Source organism: Mandrillus leucophaeus, unplaced genomic scaffold (assembly GCF_000951045.1).
Source record: "Mandrillus leucophaeus isolate KB7577 unplaced genomic scaffold, Mleu.le_1.0 Scaffold202, whole genome shotgun sequence".
NCBI lineage: Eukaryota > Metazoa > Chordata > Mammalia > Primates > Cercopithecidae > Mandrillus > Mandrillus leucophaeus.
The window spans coordinates 4,337,660-4,352,041 of record NW_012102055.1 but is presented as its reverse complement, the minus strand read 5'-3'; the positions used below and the strand labels follow the sequence as shown (position 1 = coordinate 4,352,041).

General features: G+C 48.7%; 1 protein-coding gene across 2 annotated transcripts in view; it reads right to left on the bottom strand.

The window, feature by feature from the left end:
• SLC24A3 (solute carrier family 24 (sodium/potassium/calcium exchanger), member 3) overlaps nt 1-14,382 on the bottom strand; it is a 453,583-nt gene that overhangs the window by 202,910 nt on the left and 236,291 nt on the right. For both annotated transcript variants that reach the window (XM_011979523.1, XM_011979522.1), the window contains exon 2: nt 8,529-8,605. In XM_011979523.1, the coding sequence (XP_011834913.1) occupies nt 8,529-8,605 (77 nt within the window). The remainder of the gene's footprint in view (nt 1-8,528; nt 8,606-14,382) is intronic.

Genomic DNA, 14,382 nt, shown 5'->3' with positions numbered 1-14,382 from the left:
GAACATGCGTTTCCATTAGCCCAGCTGAAGCAAGAGGGAACAGGCATTTATCCACCACCAATCCCCTGTCTGTCTGAGGCCTTGTACTGGGGGATGCTGATTTCCTGGCACTTCTTGCCTGTCTAGTATTCAGGTAGAATAGGATACGGGGGTCCAGAAAATGCCCAGAGTTGCAGGGCTGGAGCTTGAAAGTTGGGTGGGCATGCACAGGTAGCAAGAACTAAGAGGGGGGACAGGTAGGGTACGGTCTACTAAGTGCCAGACACTCTGCCAAGAGCTTCATCCACCTGTTTTCAGGTGTTCCTCAAGGCAGCCTGATGAAGTGGGTGCTGTGTTTATCTCCAGTGACAGATGAGGAAACTGAGGCTCAGGAAGGCAAAACAGCTTTCCCATGGCTACACGCTAAAGTGGAAAATTCAGGACTACAACTCATGGGTTTCACTGCAAGGGCATATGCTCTAAACCGTCATGCTTTATATCCAGCTCAGGTCCTAGGGTATCAACCCACCAGCAAGCCGTGGGGCCTGTGGGGCTGAATGATTAGACCCGGGCCTTCTGAATTAAGTCTCATGACCAAGGGGATGAGGCAGTGATTTAAATCACTGATGTATGGAAACATAATTTACTCTCTTTGTGCTAATCCTCTCTGGACACCAGTTTTAGCTTTGTGTTGACACTGACAAATTAAGGACATGCTCAGCACTTTTCTGAGAGTAAACAGCAAATTCCACAAGCTATTCTAATGATTTTTCTCTTCCAGAATAAAATCCCTTAACTAAACACGTCTGCCCTAAAAGTGAGTTGTTGCTGGGACCTTTCTGACCAGATCATGTAGGTTCCCTGAAATTTTAAACCCCCCTGGTTTAAATGTACTCCTATTTTATTTTTAATGCCATGGTAAATGAATTTGTTTTCTTAATTTCTTTTGAAGATAGTTTGTTTTTAGTGTACAGAAATGCTACCGATTTTTGTATGTTGATTTTGTACCCTGCACCTTTATACTGAATTTGTTCATCAGTTCTAACAGTCTTTTGGCAGCGTTTTTAAGGGTTTCCACATACAAGATCATGTCATTAGTAGACAATTTCGCTTCCCCTTTCCTATTTTATAGTTAATAATAAAATGTTTTTCAAAATTGCTAAAATAGATTTTAAATGTTTTCATCACAAGTAAATAAGAATGTGAGGTGATAAATATATTAATTAGCCTGATCTGCTTATTCTACAACGTAATTGCAACATCACATTATACCCCAAAAATATATATGATTATTGTTTTTCAGTAAAAAACAAAAACAAACAAACAAACAAAACAACAACAACAACAAAAAAACACTGCAGGAGCAGCCTCTCCTGGAGCCCTGGGCACGGCGGGAATACCAGTTGCAGAGAGGCCTCCTGCGCCACCCCGTCCTGTTGCTCACAAGGAGGGCAGCTGCATCTGAAAGGATTGGGCTCTGGCCCTGTGACAGGAGGTGCTTTGTGGTGGGGTTGGCAAGCACAGCTGAGCTGCCTTTGGTGGCGTTTGCGGGGGAAGAGACGGTGAAGATCGAAAACCGAAACACTGACTGGGCACCTACCATGCGTTCCCACTTTACTGATGTGGATATTGAGGTCAGGAGAAGTTCTGGGACTTGTTCCAAAGCAGGAAGCTGGTTGGTCATATACATGTTTTTCTGACTCTTAACTTGGGTGTCCTTCCTCCTTACCAGAACATCTCATGCTACCCTCATTTTGGTAAGCCCGCTGGCCTGGCAGTGCCTTATAGAAGGCTTGTTTGGAACATCCTGCTTGTTTGGATGGCTAAAGCCAGGCCAGCCCTTGAGAGGACTGAGTAAAGCAGCAGTGTCTCTTTGCTGACAACCTTTTCTCCAGCCACCTCTGCTTCTTGATTTCAAGTGGATGACATAAACGAGGAAGGGAAGATGCTGAATTAGAATTCATCGCTAGGCCTTCTAGGGTGATTCCTAGCCACATGTGGCTATCTACACTTACGTTAATTTAAAAAAAAAAAGTTAGCTCCTCATTCACACTAGCCACATTTCAAGTGCTCAACAGCTCCTATGGCCAGTGGCTACCATGTTAAAAGCACAGATCTAGACTATTGGACAGCTGGGGAAGGTCTGATAGACAATGATGGAAAAGTTGAGTCTTAGGGTCAAAAAAGTGAAAAGACATCCTTGAAAGACCAAAAAAAAAAAAAAATATCCCTGGGAGTGAGGTGGAAAGTGAGCTTAAATATACAAAATGCTGGAGGAGATGGCGGCTGGGGATGGGGCCTTCTGCACCTCCTGCTGGGACCCTGGTCTTCTGTCCCCTAAGAACTGGTTACTGCATCATTATTCTCTGGCTCTGAACAAAAGCAATCTGGGCCCGGGAAAGTGCATCCAGGGAAATCATTCTTTCAGCTATTAAAATTAAACAGCAGAAATAACTGGAAGGACTTCAGACCCCAGGAAACAACATCCATTTGGTGAGGCTCCTTCCAGAAAGAAGAGCTTCCTGCCCCTCTCCTCCCCTAGGCCTGAAAGAGGAGCAGTTGGCTGGGAGGAAGAGGCCCCTTTCCACTTGGAACCAGGACTCTCCCAGGAGGTGTCCCAGCCTCAGGCTCCTTCAAGAACACATCCACATCAGTCTCCACCCTTGCTGAGGAGGGGAGGGTGGAGTTGTGGACCTGAGACTCCTCTCCCTCCAGGCCTCCTAAGGAAACCTGTGTGATTCAATCACGCTGATTGGTTAAGACCTGAACCAGGGGGAGTCAACCCATAGGGGACGGTCACCCCATGGCCAGGCAGGAAAAGTATGAGCTGGGCCAATAATTAGAGACTTCTGGGGACTATAAATTAGGAAACTGACCAGTGCAGGGAGGTACTGAAGAAGCAGGGCAGGTGCACAAAAGATGACACCAGCTAGAGCCAGGGCCAGAGTGGAGGCAGAGACACACTTCTTCTGAGAGAACAGGGATTGTGTGGGGAGGGAGGGAGGCAAGGAGGGAAGGAGGGAAGGAGGGAAGGAGAGCATGGTCCAGGTCACCGAGGTACTCTGCTGGGCTAGGAATACCACAAAATCCAGAAATAGACAATGGACCTGAAAACCACAAAGCCAGAGGGAGGAGAAGATGTGACTAGCCTCCCTCCTTCCCTAGTACTCCAATCACTTTCATCACTTCTGTACCAAAGGCCGCCCTCCAATGCTAATCAGCTTCCTCTGCAGTTTTGGGGAGCAAGGAGGTCACCATGGGATCATGAGACAGAAAGCACATTCTTAAGTTTAAAAGCTGATCTAGGAATAAGAGAGAATTTGGATGTAAGTTCATAAATGAGATTCCCCAATTCCCAGACCAGATAAAACTCCCTGGGTCCAGGGGCGGAAGAAAGAAGTGTGGACAGGTGTTGAGGTGGGGGACAGGGGAGACCACCAATCTTGAGATCATGCCCTGGATACCCTCACCATGGGGACACCAAAAGGAGTGATGTTAACGGTCCTCTTCCTCATTGTTGGAGAATCTCCACTTGTAGGGAGCGCCAGCTTGAGGGCTCAGCTCAGCACAAGAATCCTGCTTGGATTCTTGGATTCCGGAATGACCCGCGCTGTATAGAGCCTATCTCCTTTAATACACACGAGCCCCTAATGGGCACTGGACACAGGAGTGTGAAGATGGAGATGTGCACAAGGGAGTCCCTACCACTAAACAGAAGGGGCCTAAGGCAGATGACCAGGGACCTCCCACGTGGCCAGAACATCCCTTTTGCTGCTCTGAGCAGCCTGAGGAGGTCCAGATGGCAGCAACCCCAACAGCTCAGTGGAGGGAAACGTCCCTTCTGCCTGAATTCCCAAGTTTCCTATGGGACATCTCGGGGCATGCCTAGGATTTAGAAACTGAAGATGCACATCAAAAATATTCTCCTTGATATGTCTTTCCCCAGCACATCTATGACAGGTCTGGGTTGCTGTACTAATTAGCAGCCCTCCTACCAAACAGACTCACTTAACAAGAGCTTGCCTTGGTATGGGATACAGAATCATTTTCAAATGTGTGACACCTTCTACTCTCATACACACAGGCATGTAGAAATATCTGCCTGCCAGAAGAGAGGAATGACATTAAAAATCGGAAAGCAAGGCTCAAAGCTTAGGAAGAAGACTTCTGAAAGCTGGCAGGGCATGCAGAGAGTATTTATTCCTGCTGTGGAGTTTGATCTCTTAAAAGATAGACAGCCACCCACAGCAACTTCAAGAAAGAATTCCAAATATTGATTATTTAAAACTTCTTACTGGAAGGGAAATGTGTAGCTTGGCTTATCATCTCCAAGATTCAGCTATTTGTGTCATGGGGATAATGAGCAAAATTTCACAAGATCTTGATAAATCACAAACAAACTACAATTCTAGAAAATCATTCACAGCCTTCTTCCTTTACTTGGGGCAGGCTCGATGAATCTATAGGACACAAATTTCCTCACAGACAGGAAATCCTGCTTTTAGTGTTTCAATGTTATAAGAGATCAGATATAAAGCGAGTTCTAAGACAAGTGTTTTCTTGGGGTTATCTTTTGTTGAAAAAGTTGTCAAGATCATGAATTTCCCCACTACATGACAAACAGCCAGAAGGAACAGAAACCTTTTTAAAAAGTGCACTCTCAGGCTCAGGATTTTTGAAATATACAAAACATGAAAGATCCAAGGGAACATTCAGAAAGTTGAACGATTCAGCTGTTCGACTCTACAAAACACACACAAAACAGGGAAGTATCTACGAGAAAAAAAAAAAAAAAAGAATGCAAGCTTTGTCATTCAAGGTTTAAAAGAGTGTATCAAGGGGTCAGAACCATCTGTGTCCCCAGAGCTCTACCCAAACTGAGGCTGAAGGCTGCAAGCCTCAGGAGCAAAGCAAACTCATGGGACCCAAGTGAAAAGGGGCAGGTTGAGTGTAGGTGCCAATGCTGAGTGTGATCAGATTTCAGATCAAACTGGAGCAGCAAGGACTAGGCCCTCTGCTCCGGATCCATGACTAAGAGCAGTGAACCCCAGGAAAAGGCAGCCCTATGGCTTTCTCTCAGGGAAAGCCTGGGGTGGCAGGATACCCCGCGGGGACCCTCCAGCAGAAGGCCATCACTCCCCTGCCTGGATAAGGCAGTCCCAGCTCTTCAGGAGCCTAGAAACAGTCTCCTGGGGATGTTCTGTCCTCCACATTTCCTCCTGGATATTCCCCAGGGCCCCTGGGACTCTGGGATCACCTGCCCAAACGGCCCTGAGCCTTTTTCTATGTCCTGCCTGGGTCTTTATCAACTGACTGTAGGGCAGATGACTCTGGGTCACTTCTGGTGAAGCCTGAGCTAATGCAGCACTAACCCTAGGCAAGGAGGGACGATGAGGTCAAGAATCTCCCACCACTCCAACGCAGCAGCTAAATCACGTGTGGTGCCTCCCATGTGAGATCCCGCTGGTCTCTCCACGCTACATTCGCTCACTCTCCACCACCCACACCCTTGGTTTGTGCTCTCTCTAGACTCCCTGACTCTCACCTCTGTGTCTCTGACCATGAGGTTTCCCATTCCTGTGTGGAGTCCCTTTTCTCCATGCTCCTTTGGAATCTGCCTGCCCACTCTTCAAGAACAGCACCACCCGACCTTGCTGACACTGAAGTGCCTCCTCTAAGCTCCCACAGCACAGCAGGCTGTATAGACCCTCGTTAGCATTTAGTGCATGGCAGGTGCCGATCATAAGTGGTTCTCTTCACAAGACAGCAGGTTCCTTCAGAGCGAGGCCATGTCCTGAGCATCTAGAAGGACTCAGCCCAGCACTACTCTGCAGGGGCTCAAGAAATGCTTTCTAGATGGCCAAGTGCAGGAAGTCTGTATTTCGCTTCTTGCAGCTTTGACCCGTGCATTCATTTGTTTCCTGCTGGCCAGTCAAATGCCAGATGTTACTCTTCCAGCAGTCCTCACATCCAGTGATGTTTGTTTAACAATTTCTGAGCATCCTAAATGTGCCGCACAACATGGAAGGTAAAGGGGATAGAAAGAATAATTTACTCTTGCCCTGAACAAAAAGTGACTGTGCAACTCCAGGCATTCAATGACTGGACACAGTACGAAGGGGCTTCTTTCTTGGGGCTTACATTCTGGTGGTAGGGGCTTATGTTCTAGTGGATAGGATAACAAGATTTGGTCTTGGGCCTTGGGGATGGCACCAGCAGGTCCACCCTGACATTTGTCTCTGCCTTGCTGCTCTGCCCACTTGGCCTCACACTGGACTACAGTCATGTATGTTGTGTGTTGAAGCTTGCCCCACTTGGGTCTCTTCCCTCCAAGAGGTGAAGCCAGGGAGGAGACGTGCACAGGCCTTGGCAGCAGGCTCACGGCTATTTGGGTGGAGAATTCTGGGCTTCTGTGTGCTTGGAACATAATCTTGAAGGGGTGGGCACTGGTCTTGGTCCATGAACTCCTTGCCCTGTGGATTCTAAAGTGTAGAGCCCAGGACAGGGGCTAACAGTGGCACTGGATTCCAGTGATTACAAAGTGCTAACCTGTAGGCTCATGCCCACTCTTAGGGAAGTGTTTAAGGAGGATAGTATGTATTTGTGCCCAAGTTGCCTTTATGCCAGCCTGGAAATGTACTACCACAGACAGCAGAAACCTTCCTGGGTATCCTGGGCTCATGAAGAGCAAGAAAAATGAACCTCCTCCACCTCCAGTTGATGACTCAGTGAGTCCAGAGGGGAGAGGGAGGTGGGGAGAAAGAGCTATGCAGCTACAGGCGACATCTCTTCAGGAGGCCGAAAGCATGCAGTGTTTGGGTCCAGAGTGGAAATCTCATATCTCAGATGTCAAAGCATCAGGATGCTAATGTCTGCCAGAGATTTCCGGATCCAACTCAGTCCTGGGGCTCCTCAGCCTTGTGACAGGGTAGCCTCCTTGGTGCCAAAGGTGACATCCATATTAATGGCTCAGTGCACGCAACTTCCCTGAAAGGCAGGGAGGGCTGGGCGGTTGCAAAGGCTCTCCTTACTCATTTGGTACTTTTAGAGAATGTCCTTGTAGAAAAGAGACTTTTCATGCTCCCTTTTTGGGGAGTGGGAGACCAGTTGAAGAGTTGATTGATTTTACCCAGAAAAGGAGTCAAGATGGAGGTGGCCTGTGAGTCTTAAGAGGTCAAGTGTCCTCCCGGAAGTGACACATAAAGCAAGGCCAGCAGAAGAGGGCTTCAAGCCCATGTCTTCTCTGACTCCAGAGCCCAGGCTGTGCCTGCTGACCTGCTCCAGCTGTGGGTTGAAAGCAAGGTCTCTGACCCCTCCGTTGAATCACAGTGGGCTGTGACTGTAATGGTGGAAATCACACCGTGGGACTTCAAGGTTCAGTCACCCTCCCTTTCTGAGCTCTCTGGACTGCCTGAGGCTGCCACACTGTAGAGGTCACTGTAGGTGTTCTTCTCAATAGCCACAGCTGAGCCAGTCCCTCAGCCATCCCACTCCACATACCAGGCATGGGAGAGAGAAATCCTTTAGGACCAGTGGCCCAGCCACGGCTATGGGAGTCGGTCCATCTGAGGCCCTGGATTCCGTGGAGCAGCATTCCCACCCTGCTCCTTCTGAGCACTCACCACAAACAACCCAAAGCAAAACGACACAGTGACGGGGCATGCCGCTATACGTGGGGAGTTCGCTCCACAGCAGTAAATAACTAGAATGGAATTCAGGGGAGAGGAAATTCTGGGGGAGAGGGAACGCCGCAGAGATGGGGGAGCAGTAACGCACCTAGTCCAGAACGTGGCTCAGAGATTTCTTGTTGGACAGCTGTCCACTCCTTAGACATTGTCACATGCATGCCTTTCCCCAAACCCTCCAAATGGGGACAAGGGGACCACAGACTTTAGAGCCACTGGCTCTGTGGCAGAAGATGCTAGGGCAGTGGTGGACAGTAAGAGGCCAGATGGGAAGAGAACAAGCTTTTCTTGTTCGCCTTCTATGTGTCAGACATGATGCCAGTTGACATTACATAGAATCCACTCAGTGGGCAAATGTTCTGTCCCTACCACGTGCCAAGAAGGGGTCTGGGAATGAAGTCGTGTACAAAACCAAGTCCCTGTTCTCAGGGGCTTACGTGTGAGTGAGGGTGAAAAGTTGAAAAGCAAATAACTATGCAATGGCAGGTAGCATGGAGGAAAACAAAGCAGGGTAAGAGGAAATACGGCGGCATTTCAGAAAGGCTGATTAGGAAAGGGCTCCCCCAAGAGGGTGGTGTTTGAGCAGAGAGTAGGGTTAAGTTATGGAGAGTGGGGTTGTTTGACTTTAGAGCCCACACTCTGGGCACTAACATGAAGGGAAAGTGCATAACAGATGGCTCCACCTTCGAAAGCTGCAGTCTTTCGTCTCCATTTGGTGATGGCCCCCTATAGGGCTCGGAGGACCCCCACCAGGCGTGTAAACAGGAGGGCAGAGAGACTCCACTGAGGGCCTCAGGTGCCTCACCCCACACCCCTAGGCCTGGCCTATGGACCCTCCGGGCAGAGGCACAGAGGGGTACTTACACAGAGCACATGGAGGACCACCGCGCCTTGTCTTCTATCCTCGTTGGTGAAGATGTCATTGGGGAATTCATGCAGGGCTAAAGAACAGAGAAAGAAAATCGTCTCAGCACAGGTGACCACATTTTCAGTGCTGTAGGTCTGGGACAGCATTACCAGTCCCTTTTTAGAGTCTTGGTTTTAACATGGGGTCCATGAACTCGGATGAGAAAAAACCCCTACATCTTTAGGTTCACAAAACCAACCAGAATTGAGTGTTTCCTTCAGATAAGAACGTGGGCAACCAACCACAGTAGTGTTAGCAGAACCTGGGAGTCGGCCCCCACAGATATTTTCATAACACGTCATACCATCATACTTGTGCAGTTCTCACCCACTGCTTCAATCTTATGGTGGTTGTTAGGTCACCACCTGCGACTTAAAAGTGTTAATGAGGAAGCACGTGAACTACTATGTTGAAAATTTGTTTTCGAATATTTTGACAGCTTCATTTCCACACAGTCAGTCTCCATGTGTAACCTTATGTACTTTGCTGCATACACTCATTGAAAACTGCTTTTCTGAGCAGGGGCTGTAGGCTTCACTGGATCATCAAAGGGGTCTGTGGCTCAGACAGATTTGAGGCCCCTGCTCTAAGTGGGTCTTCATTTTGCTCCTTTTCCACTTTGCCTGACCTGGCTTAGCGTGTGGGCCCCGTGTGCTATTAGAACAACCCCCTTCCTGCTCCCTCCCACTGCTCCCCTTTCTAAGTTGACCTCCATTTGTGGCTGGACTGGAATGCCAACCACAGGGATGTTCATGCCTTCTCAATGTTCTAAAACCTCTCTGCCATGAGATGAAAACCGGAGTCTGTGAACTGACCAAGAAGGTCCTCCACCACTAACCGGGCCTCCTGTCCCTTCCTCTGATAAAATTCTATCAACCTTCTGGGCTAGGTTCTCACATCTCCTCTCCTTTATGAAGCCTCCTGTGGTCCCTCAGATAGGAATCCATGGCTCGTTTGCTGGAGGATGTGCCCATCAGGCGTGGTAGGAGCAGCACACACTACCCCCACCCACAGCCCCACATGGGCAGACATCACTGGCTGTCTTTTCCTCTGAGCTTGATGAGGTCTCCAAGTCTTTCTCTAGTGAGTTCTTAGAGAAACCACCACCATTTGATGGGGAGGATGTGCTAGATGATAATTGTTTTCCTCTTGTCTTATTTTGGATTCCCCTAAAAGCAGACCCTCTGACAAGGATGTGGAGGTATGTGGTTTATCTGGGAGGTTTCTCCAGGATGCACTGTGCATGAGAGAGGCAGTGCAGCCAGGAAGGGGAGAAGAGACAAAGACAGTGGTGCTAAGGAGTGAGTGGATGACCTCTGAGACACCCAGGCCCAATTCTGCTGGTGACCCCTGGCTTGCCCAGAGGATTTGTGCAAGACACAAGCCATCGGTCACTGCTCAAAAAGGCTCTGCTCTCTGCATCCAAGGCAGCATTGCTTAAGGCACTGTGCAGGTCTTGGGTTGGAGCCACATGAGGTGTTTGGGCCAAAGGGTACATTTAGTATATAAAGCAAGGCTCACCTTCCAATGTACAGCAAGCGGCGGAGAGTTGAAAATACTACATTATATACTTGAAACTTGCAAAGAGGGTGGATCTAAATCTTGTCACCACACACACACACAAACACACACACACACATAAATGGTAACTATGTAGAGGTAATGGATATATTAATGAACTGAAATGCGGTTAACATTTCACAATGCATCTGCATATCAAAAGCTGGAGTTGTATACCTTAAGCATATACAATTTTTATATGTCAATAATATCTCAATAAAGTTGTTTTTTGTTTTTAAAAAGCAAGATCCACCTATATGTCCAGCTAATCACACTCTCTAGTTTTGTATGGTCCTTTAAACATAAAAAAGGAGACAAGAGAACACAGGAATGTCATGATTATGCAAGGATTTTTCTAAGCGGAAGTTGCTCTAAACAGGCTGCACGGCGCCCCTCTGACCAATGAATAAATAAACTGGGAGAAGCCTGGAGGAGTTTCCCTTGGGGACCAAAATGAAGCTACGATCTGGAAATTAATGTGAGGGGCAGAGGGATGACAACAGTGAGCATTTATTGAGCACCTGCTCCCGGCAAGCCCTGTACCTTGCACTTTGCCCCTGTGATCCCATTTCATCCTCACAAACAGGTTATTATTCCAATTCTGTAGGTGAGGAACCCAAGGGGAAGACAGATGGGACAACATGCTTGGGTTCCATGGCTGGAAAGTGGGAATAGGGCTGCACACTCGGCAAACCCAGGGCTGGGGACACCCCTCACACATGCCACCCCCCTCCTGCATGGATCTGCAATTTCATTCTGCCCTCTGACCTCTTCCTTCCGTGACCTCCTCCCAAAGGATTTGATCTGATCTACATTCAGCTGCCACACTCCTGGAGGGGAAGCAATGGGCTTTTTTTTTTTCTTTGCATTTTTCAGTGTAGCTGCCACAGGGCGTTTTGGCACTCGCCAGTCCTAGGGTTCAAAGGTCACCTCTCCTATTGTTCTCCTAGTCCCAGAGCTGGAAGCTAGAGATGGGATGCTGAGTTAATTTATCAATCACAACAGCCATCACCCATGGGAAACAAGCCAGTCATATGCCCTGGGGCAGTGCCAAGCAAAAGAATCACACGTGGAAACCGCTTGAGGTCCCCAATCATCAATGAGGGGTAGAGGGGGTACAGGTATGTGGCATCCAGTTACCTCTTTACTTCCTGCCTCACAAGCTTCCTCCGTGATCAATAACAAGGGACAGAGGAAGCACAGGAAGGAAGTGAAAGGCACCCCATGAGCATCATCTGCATCTGCACTGGGTTCTCTCAGCCCAGCTCCGTTCTCCTGCCTCACTGCCACCCCACGCATGAGGCCACCGAGGGCCAGGGAGCGCACCTGTTCCACCAAGGGCACCACGTCAGTAAGTGACAGGCTCGGGTTCTGAATCCAGGCATTCTGATTTTCAGTTCTCCATAACATGAACATCAATTGGCTGAATGAAGCAACATGGATACACAGATCCCACTGGGCCTGGCTCTCTGGTGGAGGTGGTTTCTTCTCAGGGGTCTCTACGCCAGCCCACATGGTGGCCCCAGCTGGGCCCCTGGGGAAGACACACTGGAGGCTTAGCCCTGGATGGGGCAGGACCAAAGGGCCCCGTGCTGGCTCAGGGCAGTCCACCTAGAAGCTGCCCAAAGTTCTGGCTGGGCAGGGGTGAGCCAAGGAGAAACCACAGGAGCTTCTTCAGGGTCCTCCTTCCTTGGAGGCTCAGCAACCCTCTCTTCCCTCCTTTCAGGGAGTCGGCAGCTTACCAGTGACTTGATCTTGGTCTGCTCTCCAGGGCCTGCTCTCTGATCCATGCCCAGTTGGGAGCTCCTCTATCAAAAGTGCGCCCCCCGTCAGCAGTCACAACTGGCCATGAGGAAGTGTGTGAAAATTCTCCATGGGGCAATGAGAGCCTCCAGTCTGGCACAGCCAGTGGCAGAGCCTGTGAATGGAGCGGCCGGCACTGTGGGCCTCCTCACTGAGTTGAATGTGGGTGGAAGGGTGGGGAAGGCAGAGGACAGTCAGTCTAAGGGTATTGAATCACCGTTCTTCAAGAACAATAAAAAGTCTTATTTGGTGGCCAATAGCAATGTGGAAAGAATGACTAGGTTAAATACTCACCTAACAAACTTCACCTGACATCCAACCACTCTGACTACTTTTTCATTACAGCTCCTCTCAGGAAACACGTATCAGGAAAATCACGAAATTAGAAAAATGGTTTCAAAGGACTCATTCACAACTTACAAAGAACACTACATGTATTTTATTTTCCCTTTTATACATGCATTATCGTTTGAAAAAAAAGTCACAAGGAGAGATTTCATCTAAAAACTGAGCTAAGCCTTCTTCTCCTGCCCTGCAAGAAGTGAGTCTTCCCTCATAGGTTTCAAATGCCCGTGCCTTAGACTGGGGCCCTCAAGAGCAGACCCTGAGAGAAAGATTTGAATGACAGCAGTTTGTTTGGGAGGTGATCCCAGGAAGCATCGGGAGCAGGGTGGAGAGATGAGGCAGGGAGGGGAAGGGGCTGGCAGAGTGGCCTCAAGCTTGCTGGGAGACAGAGGGAAGCAGGTCTCAGAGTTGTCTACTGCCGGGTCAGCAGTAGGGTGGGGGGCTCCGTCCACTGATGCCTGCCTGTCACTGCTTAGGGCTGTCCCAAAGGCACTAACCCTTCAATACTTCTGCTGAGCCCTGCACTGGCCAAGCCAAGCATGCTTCCAGGGCTAGAGAAGGCCCTAGAAAGAGTCACAGGTGATATATCAAGAAACCATCCACATGTCTGGGTGTAGGAATGCCTGTGTCTGCCCTAGCCTGATACAACAGAATACCGTAGACTTGGGGGCTTAACCAACAGACATTTATCTCTCACAGCTCTGGAGGCTAGAAGTCTGAGATAAAGGTGCCACCATGGTTGGGTTCTGGTGAGGGCTGTCTTCCGGCTGGCAGAGGCCACCTTCTTCTTGCAGTGCACTATCTACATGTCATAGTACGAATAAGCTCTGGTCTCTTCCTTCTCTTATTTGGACACTAATCCCATCATCGGGGTCCCACTCTTATACTTTTATCTGACCCTAATGAACTCCCAAAGGTCCCATCTCCAAATACCATCATTTTGGGGGTTAGGGCTTCAACATATGAATCTGGGAAGTGGAAACAAGCACTCAGTCCACAGCATCTCCTAAGCCTCCTTTGCATAAGAAGTGAAGAGGAGATGCAAGGTATCTTATGTCCAGGAAAGGACAGACCATAACTTATATACACATAATTAGCTTCAGCACACAGCAGTGGGGCATGGGGTGGAGGTGGCGGAAGGGAGTCCCTCTGCACAAGCATAAAATCAGGATAAACTGTTATTAAGACTTGCATTCTGAATCTAGCAATGGTAGGACCCCAACGTTAAGACTTAGGGTTGTAACATGTTCTTATATTACATAACCAATTCCACCATGTTAGAAGCTTCTTTGACTAATTTGCAAAGGGCATTCATTGCCAGATGACCCTGTAGAACAGAATGTAAATCAGGAAAAATCCTCGTCTAGAGACCCACTGGCAAAGCAGCTTCGTTTAGGGAGGCCATAAGACTTCTCATTGATCTCTGTCAGCTCCTATGTGTGTGTTACGTACACAGCCTACTATTAATATCGCTGTTTCACTCAGTGTTGCCTTGCTGTGGTTCTAAAGTAATTTGGTGTTGCAGTGTTTAGTCTTCCTAAGGAAGGGATCAGCCTGGAGTCAAGAAAAGTGTCCTCAATTGGGAATCTGGAAATCTGAGGCTCAATGCCAACCTGCCCAAAGTGTGGCTTTGGTCACCTGTCATTTCATCTCTCTGGGCCTCAATTTGCCTTTTGACCAACTGAAAAATGGCCTCTGAGGATCCTCCTTCCCATTCCCTCTGGTCCAAACACAGCACACTGCAGTGCACACAGCAGATGCCTGATAAGTCTCAGTGGGACGAAGAACTGAGAACAGACCTCGGGCATGGATGGGGTAAATCCACTCTGCCCAGTTGACCCAGTGGTTCAAGAAAAGAGCTGCAACAGCAGCTGTGCTTGCCTCCTGGAGACTGCAACAGCCCTCCAATTGGTGACCCACTCCAGTGCCTTGTAGGTGTGGGTAGGGCATGCGCTTTTCTGAATAGTTGCAGCTTTCCAAGAAAAGTATGCAGACAGTGTGGTGCACTGGACTGGAAGGCTCTGCCAAGGGCTTCTTGGCCTCAGTTGCTTCACTTCTAGAACAAGAGGTAAGACAATGTGGGGCCTCTAGTGCCTCCCACAG